Genomic DNA, 14,895 nt, shown 5'->3' with positions numbered 1-14,895 from the left:
GTACTCTATCGACTTCATTTTCCTCCCCACCGTCCCTGTCCCTCTTCAGGGACTCTTCTCACAAGAGACTTCAGACAGGAAATAGATGACCTGCTGTGCTTTGGGGCTATAGAACCCTAACAATCCCACCCCCGCCTCCAAAAACCTTCTCTCTCATACCCCCAATACCCTCCAGGTTCACTCCCAGGCTCCTTCCCTCTCCCTCAGCTCCTCTGTTACCCCTGACTCCCCCAAGCCTTTGCACTGCTTCTAACAGGTGCAGGAAATACAGTTTTGTATTGTAATTTAAATTAATTACACAAAGTTCTGTATTAATATGCCTAGTAAGGAATCTATTTGTCAGAAAAAAATTACCAGAATTTTTTTTTTTTTTTTGTAAAGTGTGTATTGTTACAGACATACTGGCTGACAGATATTTTGAAATAAATTACCAAAATAATTGAAACTGGCATGATTATATGGTTATTTTGACAAAATATGCAGAATTCTCAAATATTGTGTGTAGAATTTTTAATTTTTTGGCACAGAATCCCCCCCAGTAGTAATGAGGAGGAGCTTCAACTTTAACTCCCGGTTCTTTCAGGAGTTAGCCGTCAATTGCTGGCAGAAGGTGCACTTGTGTGGGATGTGAACCTCTACAAGGCTCACAATGTAGGAGCACTGTCTATCCATAACTGGTATTGCCTCCCTGCAGGAGAGGCACCATTTGAAGCTGGGGGAGCTGGTATGCCCCTTACTGGGGGCAATCCCTGGAAAGGGGGAAAAACAGGGGTAAGGAAGTTTTTTCCCCTTTAAAAAAAATGAATGGAAACCATATAAAGCTAAAAAGAAAATGAACGGAAACTGTAATGGGAGCTCAGAAAAACTGATCTGTATCAATCTGAGGAAAAGAGAAAAGTGGACTGCTATTCACTCCATCTCAGGCGAGGGGCAGTTGAAAAGGAACTGAGGGTGGTTTGCCCGTGCAGTGCTCGTTAGCCTCAAGGCAGCGCACGAGGGAGGGAGAAAAAAACCCCACAACTATGTTTAGACTAGGACTAACTAACCTTCCGGGGCCAACTAACCTTCCTTTCAGAGCCAGAGTAGTCCTCTCCCCCGGCCCCCGCCCCCCCAATGAGGCGTGGAATCCTAGACTATGATATGCTAAAAGCTGTTCCATTACTAGTCAAGTCATGCAGCCTGGAAGTGTTATGGCTGTTTTGCTACAATACTGTTCCCAGCAGCAATACTTTCGAGCTTTGGACAATTAAAACCAGTCTAGATTTTCATGCAGGGGTCATTGCCGCTAGATGGCACTGCACTTCTGTGCACATATTTGCATATATTCAGTTAAACCACAAGTAACTGTTAGAACTGTCGCTTTGCATGGATCAAATATATTTCAGTCATCCTGAGATATCAGTGCAGAATGGTACAGCAGGGACTGAGGCACCAGAGATCAGGTACATACAACAAGCCTAGACATGAACATTCAGCTTCGGAATAAAACTTTCAGTCTCTCTGAGAAAAGGAGACAGCCACAACATACCAGAAACCAATGCCCAGGTAACAGAGAAGTGTCATCATTAACACTGCAATCTGCTATCTTGATCTAATGAGTAGGAAAGAGAAGAGAGAAGGCTAACTGAAGGAATGCACACAGGGGTCACTCTTAAAACTTTCTAATTTTGCCTTAGATAAACTTTACCTCTGTTTTACGAGTATTCCCTATACTTAATATAGAATAGGGACCATCTGGGGAATCCTGCAATTACTCATTACTTAGTTATCCAAGACAATCAAAAGGTTTAAGAGCAACCACTGTATCCGGAATATTAAGACTATCACTTTTATACACACATTTTTTAAATATTAACCTTAAACCATGAATTTCTTAATCATTTTAGTACAGACATGTCTACTATTGGTTTTATTTCTAAACCTGTAATAACCTTTAAGATTTGAAATAAAGCAACATTTGAAATCAAAATGTAGCATGAGAGAAATACAGACTAAATAGCAAAAAAATGCTGTCAGTCTCAAAATAAGACAACCATAATTCATAGTACAACTGACACTTTATTCCATAGTGATTGGGGATACATAGTATAGAAACTGCAAGAGACACAAAAATCAAAGTAAATCTTTCCCAGTATAACAGTCTATGAAATGCAATTATGTTTTTGCCACAAAAAGTGGGCAACAATATACTGTAATAAGGTTCTCAAGGTAACAGAATTGAACACTGTGGTGATTTTGTCATCCTGTTTGTGTTCTGCAGAACAATACAACACAGAACAGTGACTAATATGATTCACATGCAACTCTATACAAGTTACATTATACATCCACTAAAACTTATTAGGTTAAGTGAGGTCCATAGTATTTTGTTCAGTCACTATATAAAGAGTAGAATTCTTTTCATAGGCTCTTATTTGTTCATCTCCATAACTATCCATCAAATCAGACAATCTGAACCAATAAATAAGTTTCTCCAAATGTTTACATATGAATTTTGATTGTTACCACCAAGGTAGTTCTACCTTGACTGCAATTAAATACTTATGTGGCTGAATAATACCACATTTTTCCACATTTCACTCAAAAACTGCAGTCAGTAAGAGGGGAAAAGGATGTCACTGTTCTACATTCCACTGAACTTTTATTTTTAAAACTGAACATAGTGTTCCATATGAGCTATGAACCATTCTCATGGGAATCACTGTGTTACACTTGTCTTAAAACTCCTCAGAATACTTTCTTGAAATGCTGTATGTGCAAGACTTAGAGAAGTGTGTATCTGTGTAGGAAACACAAACGTGAGGATGAAGAAGCTGCAGTTTATCATCATATGGTACAGTATGTATGCACATTCTTATCAACAGAGATGAGTCCTTGCTGACACTTTATTCACATTCTGTTCAAGAGGGAAACTTACACATCACATGATCTTCCTAAACTTATGATGATGGAAAACAACATATGGGAAAGAGTAAAAGGTCTGTCACACACACTGTAGAGCCTTCATTTGTACTAAGCTAAATTATTTGATCTAAAATTTTGATTAGAGATTCAAATCTCAGTGCCAGCTATTTACCACTAGACCTTCTGCACTGGAATGACATGGCACATAGTCTTATTTTTGGCATAAGAGGGTTAACATGGTGCAGACAGTTAGTGCATTGTGTTGCATCTCCATTTTTGGTTTGAGATTTTCCTTTATTACTTGTGGACAATGATCTACATCAGGCATCTGAAAAATGTTGCAGTGATAAGAATATCTGATGTGCAGGATGCTCATTAGCCATATACATGTTACATCAAAAAAACAGCCATTGTTTTGGTTTGGCTTGAGCCAGGGTTAAAGTAAAGGAGAAAGCTAAGAGCAGAGGGAGAGGGGTCTCCTGCTCTCCCTGGCTCAGGTCCCCCAGCTGCCCCATCTCCCTAGCTGCTGCAGTAAGGACTTGCCAGATAGGACTCAGGAGTGGGGGCAGCATGAAGAATAATGCCTGACTAGGAAGTTTCTGGGGCTCCCACCCTTGTCAGCAGTCAGGTGCTGCTGGTCTTCCACTACAGGAGAATAAGAGGCACCTCAGACATGAATCCCTAACTACCTCTTCTACAGGACAATCTGTCCATTCACTAACTCTCCCTCCTTTCAAAGGGGAAAGTGGAGGAAGGAAACTACTTGCCACCTCTTCCGTTCTCCTCAGGGGGAGAAAGAATACAAGAAACCACCGGCCTCCACCACTACTGACTCCTTCCTCTCCTCTGGTACAAGACAAGACAAGAGAAGAGGAGTCACTCCAACACCCCTCCCAAGATACAGCTCCTGCTGCAGGCTCCCCCTTCCATCTGCAGGGAAAAGGCAGGCTTTGTCAGATTCTAGGGGAACAAAGTGGGTCTATCAGTTCCCTCTCTCCTGGCATCTATGCGAGAGGGCATGGGAGAATTACATAAGGAAAGGTTAGGGTGGAATGGGGACATTTGCAAATGAATGGAGGGGAAGAGAGAAGGAGAGTGTAAAGGGATGAGGAGAAAAATGGAGGGACTACAGGAGGAGGGGGACAGAAGGAGAGATTTAGATGGCTGAAGCGGGAATTTATCAATCAGAAAAAACTTAAAACCTCCGACAAAGGAACAGAGAGACAGGCAGACAAAGAAAGAGATGACTAGGAAGTTGATAAAGTGTTCAGACTATTTGTCAGCCTCCTGGAAAATTCTCACCGCTGCTTCGGTTTGGGAATTTCTCCATTCTTAGTTTACAAATGATTTAAAAAGCTTCATGTAAATACTGCTGTCTATAATTCACTTTACAGTCGTGAAATATATATGAGTCAGTGGGCAAGCATGTTGTGGAATTTGCCACAACAAATATATTTGTTTTAACTGAATACCACAATAGATATTCATACAATTAAAAAGAAATCAGACTACCATTATTCCAACGAGATCCCCAAGGACAGATCAAATACATATGCCAGCCTTTTGGGAAACAATTTCCCTTACTCATGAACATACTCCAGGAATAATGTCCTTCAGCTAATTCTACCACCATTCCTTTGTTTTGAGGTTTGCTAGTAAATTGTCTATATAATTACAGAAGACAAGAACTATACCGACTAGCGGGAAAAATAACTTCACTCCAAAACAGGAAAGAACATAATAGGTAGAGGCTGAAATGAAAATACATATAAAAGATAAAAGTATATTTCTAAAGATCTTTTGTAATATAACATTTCTACAAGTAACTCAAAACATTCATTTCTGTGGTTCACGTGATCACAAAAATATAGGCTTTTTAGAAGGTGATTGATATATGGCATACGTACAAACCTCTTCCATTCCACCCAATTTGAAAGAAAGGTAACCAAACTGGGAGTCTGAACCCCGGGGCATACCTAGATTGGCTGATGGACAATCTCCTTTCCTATAATTCAAGTGTACCAGACACACATACCTCTTTAATGCTCCTGTACAGAGAGGCTTTCCTGAGCTGCCACCTGCAGTCTGAAATTGATTCTAATCAGGACTACTCCTGGGGGAATTCTGTGCCAATGTGCAATGCAGAATTTTGCAGAAATTAATGTGCACGCAGAATTTCCTTTCCTCCACAGAAATGGGCTGCAGTGCTGCTGGCCGCCGCTAGGGACCCCTGGACCCAGCAGAGCCCAGCTCGCACATAGAAGACACTGCCCTGGCGGGAGGGGAAGGGACCTAAAGGGTTCCTGACCGCTGCAGTTTCCAGCACACCCTGAGGGAAAGAGAGGGTGGCACGGCAGGAAACTCCATGCAAGCCTGGGACTGAGCATCAGCCTGTTTCTCCCTCTGGATCCCTGGGCCCTGAGGGGGAGGGGAGTGGGTGTCTGGGCTGTGGGGGAGCGGGGGAGACAGCTGGGCTCTGTGGGGAAGGGGGCAAGTATCTGGGCTAAAGGGAACCCACGGCTGTGCTCGGGGAGGGAGGGGGTTTGGGTGTATTGGCTGGGGGAACCCTGCAGCTGGGCTCTGGGAGGCAAAGAAACAGGAACTGGGTTGTCATAGGGGTTTCTTTAATACACTGCTTCTGGGGGAATTTTTGTGTGTGTCTGTATTGTTGTAGACCTACTTGCTGACAGGTATTTTGAAATATATTACCAAAATAAATTGAAACTGGTGTGATTATGTAGTGTTATTCTGACAAATAAAATATGCAGAATTTTAAAATACTGTGCACAACATTTTTAATTTTTGGTGCAGAATGCCCCCAGGAGTAAATGATTCTACATACGAGTGGCCGTGTGATACTGGCCAGAATAAGGAGTATAATCAATTTCACACTGTTCCAACTATCATAAGAAAAGCCTACTTACTACACAAGCCCAAATTCATGGTTCTATTGAATTTCCTTCATTAGCCATATCTTGAATTCCTGACAATAAGGAGAGGAAGATAGTGGAAAGACTGAAGAAAAAAAAGGGTGCTGAAGCAGAAAGGAAAGGGAGAAAAAAGGTAAAATACATGGGAAAGGTGTCAAGACAATGGAGATGCTTAGCAAATGGTTAGGAATTAATTTTCCCCCATGTAGTTTTCACACTGAGTATGTAAATCACTAAAGCTAGGGATTAGCTATCATAGTTGATTTTTGCTTGCTCACTGCACTATATTCATCCCAGCAAAAGCACGCATATACCTTAAATACCATCTACCGGGACATAAAAATACACAAAGCAAAAAATTTGTGAACAAGGGTTAGTAGCACAGTGGTACAGTAGATTGTCAATAAAAACAATAAAAGTGTGGATATAGATTTGTCTACCTTGCATGTACTTTATTGCCAGTTACAAGGGAGGGATTCTATATCTCATAATTCTGAAGTTTTGTTAATAAGGACAGAACAACAGGTGAGTAACCCATCTACTTTCTCCACTTCTGTGTTGGCTACAGGGATCAGCATGTGGTCCTTCAGTTTTTCAAAAACCTGGTTAGGAAACAGAAGGAAAAAGTCATTACACTTGAGCATCTCTCCCCCTCCATTTACTCCAACTATTTATTGAATCAATATAATGAAAACAAATGTACAAATTTGAAGTTGTGTTGCCAAATCCCATCCCCACCCCAGCTTTGGTGCTCAAGACTTTAAAAGCATCATAACTGTGATGATTCTGCTTTCCTTGGGGAAGAATACAAGACTGTGGAGGGGCCACAAGAGGAAAGGGGAAAAACCCTCAGCTCTCTCCCCACTTCCAGTGTGCTGCTAGGAGTTAGGCGAGTTAAGAAGAGTAACTCGACTCATTGTCTCTCTCATTCTCTTGCCGGCTCACAGTGGATAATTATTTCTTCCTTGAAACAACCGTTGTTTCTTCCCCATATTACCCTGACGATTAGCCAGTTGTTGGTAATAAATAGTAATACTTTGCATCTATATGTTGTTTTCCATCTGAGGACCTCAAAGTGTTTACAAACATTAATGAATGAATTCCCTCAATAATGCAGTGAGGGAAGTAGAATTATTCCCATTTTACACAAAGGGAACAACAGGGGGAGAATGAGATTAAGTAATAAGGTCAGACAAAGATCATTAGTGAAGCTGGAAATACAACCTAGGTCTCCTGTCTCTCCAAGTCTTGTGCTTTAATCATCTGATGTGTCTACATGTGTGTACACACACATGCGTGCACAGTACCGGGGCCCCACCCCAGGAGGTACTGACAATTTTCAACTCCCACTGACTGCAATGGGAGTCAAGAACACTCAGCACCTCACAGGAAGAGCCCCTAATTCGTAACTCTCCCTTTACCTTTGCACTTTCTGGATATTCCTCAGGGGCTCGGTGCAGCAAAACATGGCCTTTGCCCGGAATGTTTAGATATATGCAGTTTGCTGCAGCGTCGTCAGGCACTGTCAGTTTGTCATAGCGATGGTCACTCATCTGCTGCATGGTCTGTTGACAGAAGTGAAGTGCAGCTATTTAGAGGAAGTGCACTAGCTTTCCAAAATGAACGTACAAACTCAAACCTAGAAAAAGTAGCTGATTATGGTTTCGCAGGAGTGATTTCACTACATAACAAGTAAGGTTTCTTTTTATGTCTGCAGTTCAAGTACAGGACCTCCCGGTACCAAGCAGAAATGAAGTCAAGGTGCCTAAAGTCAGATGTAAATTTTGAAAACCCTTGTACAATGGTGGGATGATTCAGCAGGAACCTCCTCCCTACCACCCACAAAACCGTAGTCGGCCGGGTTTTCTCCTTAAGGGACATGGAGTGATTTTCAGGGGTGCTGAATACCCAAACTCCTTGTTCACATTAATGGGAGCTATAGGTGCTCAGCACTCCTTAAAAACTGGTCATTCGTAAGGTTGCTAAAAATACGGTGAATTAAGTTAATATAAGCAGAAAAGTAAAACTCCCCAGCATGGGTTCAGCAGCCTCCAAATTCTTCCCAAAGACATCTTTTGTCTCCCGAACAGCCCCTCCTGGAGCTCTTCCACTAAGCACCTCTGCCCAGGGAAAGGGAGGTGAGCCTATGTTAACTCCTTGTTCATCAGGGGACCACATAGGAGGTATCAACACTGCAGCTTGGAATGAGCTTTCCAGTCCAGGTATTCGTGCTAGTGGGACTTGAGCTAGTGTGCTAAAAACAGCAGTGTGGACATTGTGGCTTAGGCAACAGCTTGGGCTCTCAAGCCCACCCGACCCCCTGGGTCTGAGCTCAGGTCACTAGCCTAAATCTCCACTGGAGCCACAATGTCCACACTGGTGTTTTTAGCGAGCTAGCTCAAGCCCTGCTAGCATGAGGCTGTCTACCCGGGCTGGGAGGCTTGTGCCCAGTTGTGGCATAGACCCACCTGTAGTGACACTGTCAGAACAACAGAGTTGGCAGCAATTGCTCAGGACTTTGGTTTGGCTGCTTATAAATGTAGCGTGAATATGCAAAAGTTGGATCTAAGTTGGGATTTCAAAGACTCACAGAGTCTGAGGGGGTAACTGTATCCAAGGTTTTGGTTTAAGCCCCATCTCTATAATTACAGATGTAAAAAAAAACTATCTGAAGACAATGAGCCAGATTCACCACTGCATCGCTCCAGCTTTACTGACATAAAACTAGAGTAACAATGTGATGAATGAGGCCCAAAGAAACTGCCCCAAACTCTGGCCCTACCCAAAAATCTTAAGCACACCCAAATATTCTAAATAGGCTATCCTCTTAACCACCGTGTTTTGTGTCTTTGTATGTACTCCCAAACCTCTTTGACCCTTTCCTTGCTCTCCCACCATACAATCTGGATCCCTTTGGCCAGGATCTACTGGCTCCTGATGAAGGAGCAACCACCAAATACACAAGAATCTTATGAGGCATTTAGAAGAAAAACCCTGTATTTAAACTACTCCCAGCAAAATCATGTGAACAAAGATCTTAGGCCATATTTTGCTCTGAGACGCACTGGTATAAATCCAAAGAAGCCCCACTAACTTTAGAATTACCCCAGAGAACAATTTAGTCTATTGGGTCTAGATGAATTTACATCTGAATGATTTATGAGGTCACCCTTGCTACTGCTCATCAGTACAAAATGACATATGAAGTGAAGCACAGAAAGGATCTACAGCACACCATTAAGTAACAAAGCACCTAATACTTGCACACACCTCCAATAATTCCTTTGTCTGGGTACGCTCTCCACAGTGTAGTCTGACTCATATACATATCCTGTGGAGAATATGAAACTGAAGTAAGGAATGTCATGCATTCCGGAGGAAGTGTTTATCTTACTCTCACTTCTTGTTTCTTCATCAGATAGGAAATTCTGCTGAATTTCCAAGGTCCCATTTACCTCCCTAAAAGAGCTAACAGGTTTTGTTAGAATAAACAGCACTTTTATTGCACTGGGTGCATTTTTGTTCTTGAAGTCATTGTCTTTGCTTTCCTATTTTTGATCTTAACTTGCTTGTATTTAAGTTGCCCTCATCTGTTTTTTAACTTCTCACTGATATTGCACACACTTCCCAGGTGTACAGCCTACAATCACAAGTAGTGACAGGGACTGCTCACGGTAGTAAGTAATAGATGTCTGGAGGATCAGGCCTTTACAGATCACACTCCATAGCGGGCTTTCCTCTTTGCAATTGATCTTTACAGACCCTATTTAAAACCGTATATTCTTTATTAGGCCTGCATTGCACTATTGGTGTCAGTAAAGGAAGAACCAGCACCTGGATACAGCAGAGTTTGAGACACTCGTGTTCTTCCATTCTTGGAGGAAAAACAAAGAGAAACCTGTTATTGTAATTGTGTTGTAGCAATAGTTCACCTCTCAGGAACATATTGTGATTCATTGCAGAACACTTGCTTTAGAAGTTGCAAAATGGTATTTAATATAGAATGACGCCGAAACCATTCATACAGCATTCTTTTGAATTCCTTTACTGCATAAAGGGTTTCAGACAGAAAATAATGAATATTGCACAATAACTTCAGTGAGAGGGAAGGCCCTACTCTATAACAGACACATGGCAGATGCATGGGAGACTAAACAAAAGGACTTTTTGGGTGGATTCCTCTCAAAACAAAAGAACATAGAAGTAGTGACTGTATTAATCCTAACACAGAGAAGAAAAGGAGAGTGGGACTAACTAGAAATAACAAAAGCAAACTTCCAAGAACCCAGCTGTGAAGAGGAGAATGTTATTTTAGTTAGCTAGTTCCGACAAAGGACAACATAACAATGTGCTCTGTTAGGTACCTGGCCCTTTGGGGACACAGACATTCTTGTATACAATTAAGCCCTTACCCCAGGGGTGCACATACTACGGCCCGCAGGCTGCATCTGGCCTGCGAGCCGTTTTAAGCTGGCCTGTGAGCTGCACTAGCGGCTCGGCCCTGCTCCAGGGTGCTGGGTGGGAGGCTGGACCACATGGCTCGGTCCTGCTCTGGCGCTCAAGCCGGGGTGCTGGGTCGGGGCCAGACCACATGGCTCGGCCCCGCTGGGTCAGGGGCCGCACCACGCAGCTCGGCCCCACTCCGGCTGGGGCGCAGGGTCGGGGGCCAGACCACGCAGCTTGGCCCCGCTCCGGTGCTCCGGCTGGGTTGCTGGGTCAGGGGCCGGACCACATGGTTCAGCCCCATTCTGGCTGGGGCGCTGGATCGGGGGCTGGACCACCAGCTTGGTCCCAATCTGACCAGGGCACTGCATTGGGGGTCATACCACGTGGCTCCCGGAAGCCGGCCTGGCCCCCCTCTGGCTCCTATGTGCTCTAGTGGGAGCTGCAGGGGTGGTGTCTGTGGATGGGGCAGCGAGGAGAGCCACCTGGCTGTGCAGGAGCCAGAGAAGGGACATGCCATTGCTTCTGGGAGCTGCTTGAGGTAAGCGCCGCTCGGAGCCTGCACCCCCTGAGCCTTTCCCCATGCCCCAACCCCCTGCCCCAGCCCTGATCCCTCTCCCGCTCTCCAAACCCCTCGATCCCAGCCCGGAGCACCCTCCTGCACCCCAGACCTCTCATCCTCTGCCCCACTCCAGAGCCTGCACCCCCAGCTGGAACCTGTACCCCTTCCCTTGCCCCTGCCCCAATCCCCCTCCTGCCCTCTGGACCCCTCAGTCCCAGCCCAGAGCACCCTCCTACACCCCAAAATCCTCATCCCCAGCCCCACCCAAGAGCCCACACCCCCTCCTTTTCTATAGGGGCATTGGAAGGATCCTCTCATCCACCAGCCACTCAAATGCAGTAGTAGCAGCAGCTGGGGATTTCCCCTCCCTCTGCTGGTCACCCAAAGATGGGAGGCCCCCAGAGAGGTGGCAGAGGTCACCTTTCCTCTCAGCAGTGGCAGGAGCAGAGGCAGTGCCCCAAGAGTGGCCGCAAGGTGGCACTTCCAGAGCCATTAGGGGCCAGTCTGCTGTGGTGGTGGGTGTGGGGCCAGGCAGCTTCCTTCCAGGCACAAGCGGTTGCTGGATGGATTACAGCTCACTCATGTTTTCAAGCTTTTTCTTGACAACTATGAGGACTAAAAACATATTCTCTTTAAAACTGAGATTCTGATGTCATCACATGACGATGGGAGGCAGGGTCCTAAGCACATGCCTATTATGCCTATGCCTTAATCCAGTGGTTATCAACCAGGGTATGCATACCCCAGGGGGTGTACAGAGATCTTCCAGGGGGTACATCAACTTGTCTAGATATTTGCCTAGTTTTACAGCAGGCTGCATAAAAAAAGACTAACAGAGTTTAAAAAAGAACTAGATAAAATTCATGAAGGATAAGTCCATCAATAGCTACTAGCTACGATGAACAGGGATGGTGTCCCTAGTCTCTGTTTGCCAGAAGTTGGGAACAGGTGACAGGGGATGGATCACGTGATGATTACCTGTACTGTTCATTCCCTCTGCGGGACCTGGCATTGGCCACTGTCGGAAGACAGGATACTGGGCTAGATGGACCTTTGGTCTGACCCAGTATGGCCATTCTTATTTTCTTAAGTAAAGCACTAGCGAAGTCAATACAAACTAAAATATCATGCAGACAATGACTTGTGTATACTGCTCTATATACTATACAATAAATTGTAAGTACAATATTTATATTCTAATTGATTAATTTTATAATTATAATTATATGGTAAAAATAAGAAAGTCAGCATTTTCCAGTAACTGTGTGCTGTGACACTTTTGTATTTTTAGGTCTGATTTTGTAAGCAACTAATTTTTAAGTGAGGTGAAATTTGGGGTACACAAGACAAAGACTCCTGGAAGGGGTACAGTAGTCTGGAAAGGTTGAGATCCACTGCCGGCTTAATCTGTCCCTGCCTATGGTCATTCAAACCCTACTGAGAGAGAGACCCAAAGCCAGAGGAGCCAGCACAGCATGCATAATCATGTTTTGAACACATGCACAATTCTACGACAAGCAGTGTCTGATTTTGGAGCCTCAGCTACGTGGAGCTTGGGTAAAGCTTGGGAGAGTGCCACTACTCCCCTCTACCTCCCCCCCACCCCATGCAATTCCTTCTACATCTAGATCTGCAGGCTGAAAAAAAAATTTAAATCTCATTTCGTGGAAGACGCATAAGCAGTAAAAAGACCTCTTCTGTACACTCGAAACTAGGGGTGGGCAAACTTTTTGGCCCGAGGGCCACATTGGGATTGCGAAACAGAGGGCCAGCTAGGGAAGGCTGTGCCTCCCCAAACAGCCTGGCTCCCACCCCCTATCCAGTCCCTCCCACATCCCGCCCCGATTGCCCCCCTCAGAACCCCCGACCCATCCAACGCACCCACACCGATCCTTGTCCCCTGACCGCCCCCTCCCGGGGTCCCCTGACCGCCCCCTCCAGGGGTCCCCTGACCCTAAATGCTGCCTCGGGACCCCACCCCCTATTCAACCCACCCTGCTCCCTGACTGCCCCGACCCCATCCACACCCCGCTCTCCCCAGGCCCCCTGACACATCGAACCTCCCACCCCCCGACTGTCCCCTCCCGGCACCCCATCCCTAACTGCTACCCCAGGAACCCACCCCCCTATCCAACTCCCCCTGCTCCCTGTACCCCCCTCCTGGGACCCCACTGACACCTCAACCCCTAAACCCCCCCCCCCCGCTCCCTGTCCCCCCATCTCCTGGCACCCAACCCCCTGTCCAACCCCCCCCGCTCCCTGTCCCCCCCCTTCCTGGGACACCACCCCCTGTCCAACCCCTCCCCTGCTCCTTGTCTCCTGACCGCCCCCACCCCCCAAACCTCCGTGCCATCCAACCACCCCCGGGACCTCCTGCCCCTTATCCAACTCCCATCCCCCCGCCCCCTTACCAGGCCACTCAGAGCGGCAGGACAGGCTTATTGGAAAGCCTAGGAGGTGGGCGGGCACAAGCCGCACTGCCCTCGCAGCAGCATACCTACACGAAATGGGGGACAACAGGGAAGAGGCCGGGGGCTAGCCTCCTCGGCTGGGAGCTCAGGAGCCGGGCAGGACGGTCCCGCAGGCTGGATGTGGCCCACTGGCCATAGTTTGCCCACCTTTGCTCTACACCATCCCCATATAAAACAAGAAGTCTAATGGCCTTCTAATGCAGAAAAAATACATTGATATCTTTTGGAAAAAAGAGACAGGTCATTTCATCTTATTTGTGTATCAGACACCCAATTGGAAAGATCTTTTTAAAACTGCCTTATGTACCAAGATTGTAGCAGTCATGAAGTGAGTTTGTAGGAGTCTGGCTTTCTGCCCAGGAGCACTTGCATGACCAGTTATACTAGCAGCCAGGCATTTCCTGCATGCCTAGTTTTTCTGGGAATTCTCTCTAGCCTATAGAGGGTAATATTCACTGCACATTCTCTCAGCCCTTAGTCATGCTTTCCTTATATTGAAGTCATTCACATGGCCTAAAATGCCTTTTCTGTAATGTTTTACAGCATGTCCTCAGCCAAACTGAGGTAATGGGTAAGCTAAATAACCCTAAATGTGAAACAGCAATACACGTGAAGGAAAAATGTTGACGAGTTTAAGAGATACTTTAAACATGTCTGGCATCCTTTAAAACATAGTGTTGTATTAGCTCTCTTCTGGTAATAGACCCCAGTTCACTCAGACAGGCCCTTGTGCAGACCCCAGTGACTTCGGGGTTCCGCTCGTGTAGAGCTCATTAGAGGAGTGTCACAACAGTCAGCAGAAATGTCACACCTAAAGAGCCTTAATATCCCAAGGACCCCACCGACACACACAGTATACAGTGCATACGTGTACTAAAAAGGTAGGAAAGCTGGCCAAAACTTTATCAAGCAGATGTGTTAGTCAAAAGCCTGAACACATTTCAGTTTTTTTTTTTTTACACAGAAGCCCAAAAACCTGAAGAATAAATTTAGACAGACATTTTTGTTTTCACAGAGAGAGAGAGCGCACACACGCACGCACAAAGCCACAAGTTAGGAAATGACAGAATTAAAGTTATATATCCAACTCTAAATCAGCCCCCTTGGACTCCCACTCACACAGAACACATGCGTAGAATATACGCATATACATTCATATCACATACAAAAGTCTGTGGCAGAGGAGGAATAGTACTGGCTCTTCTGGGTCCCAGTTCAGCACCTTAAGCACAAGTGACCAGCCTCTTTCTTCCTGCAACCCTGTCCAAACCATGCATTAAATGAGGAAGGAACCCTGTTGAATAAATATGTGATAATATAATTAAATATTGCATCATAATGCATATGGAGAATGGGTTGAATTAAGGTTGCCAGTGTAACATTAATTCTGGCATTTCCTAACTTTTCAGTGCTTGACTTTGCAGCATCACTATTCTTTTGTATGTAATTTTAGTTTTTGTTTTTAAAAGAAGAATGAGAAATGGAAGTTCCATCATGTGGAATGATACTGATCTCCACAGGAGTCATCAGTAGGGATCCACAAAACACTACTTTAGCACAAGTGATAGGCCTAACTGGCAGCAGC

At 45.1% G+C, this 14,895-nt stretch overlaps 1 protein-coding gene across 1 annotated transcript in view; it reads right to left on the bottom strand.

Annotated features, from left to right (window-relative positions):
• Nucleotides 1–2,038: 2,038 nt before the first annotated feature.
• DDAH1 (dimethylarginine dimethylaminohydrolase 1) overlaps nucleotides 2,039–14,895 on the bottom strand; it is a 94,355-nt gene continuing 81,498 nt past the window's right edge. The window contains exons 5-6 of the mRNA XM_077824381.1: nucleotides 7,256–7,399; nucleotides 2,039–6,436 (exon numbers count right to left, since the gene is read on the bottom strand). Of these exons, the coding sequence (XP_077680507.1) occupies nucleotides 6,320–6,436; nucleotides 7,256–7,399 (261 nt within the window). The 3' untranslated portion in view covers nucleotides 2,039–6,319. The remainder of the gene's footprint in view (nucleotides 6,437–7,255; nucleotides 7,400–14,895) is intronic.

Source organism: Eretmochelys imbricata, chromosome 8 (genome assembly GCF_965152235.1).
Source record: "Eretmochelys imbricata isolate rEreImb1 chromosome 8, rEreImb1.hap1, whole genome shotgun sequence".
Classification (NCBI taxonomy): Eukaryota; Metazoa; Chordata; order Testudines; family Cheloniidae; genus Eretmochelys; species Eretmochelys imbricata.
The sequence above is the reverse complement of the archived record's forward strand: the minus strand, read 5'-3'. Positions and strand labels throughout refer to the sequence as shown.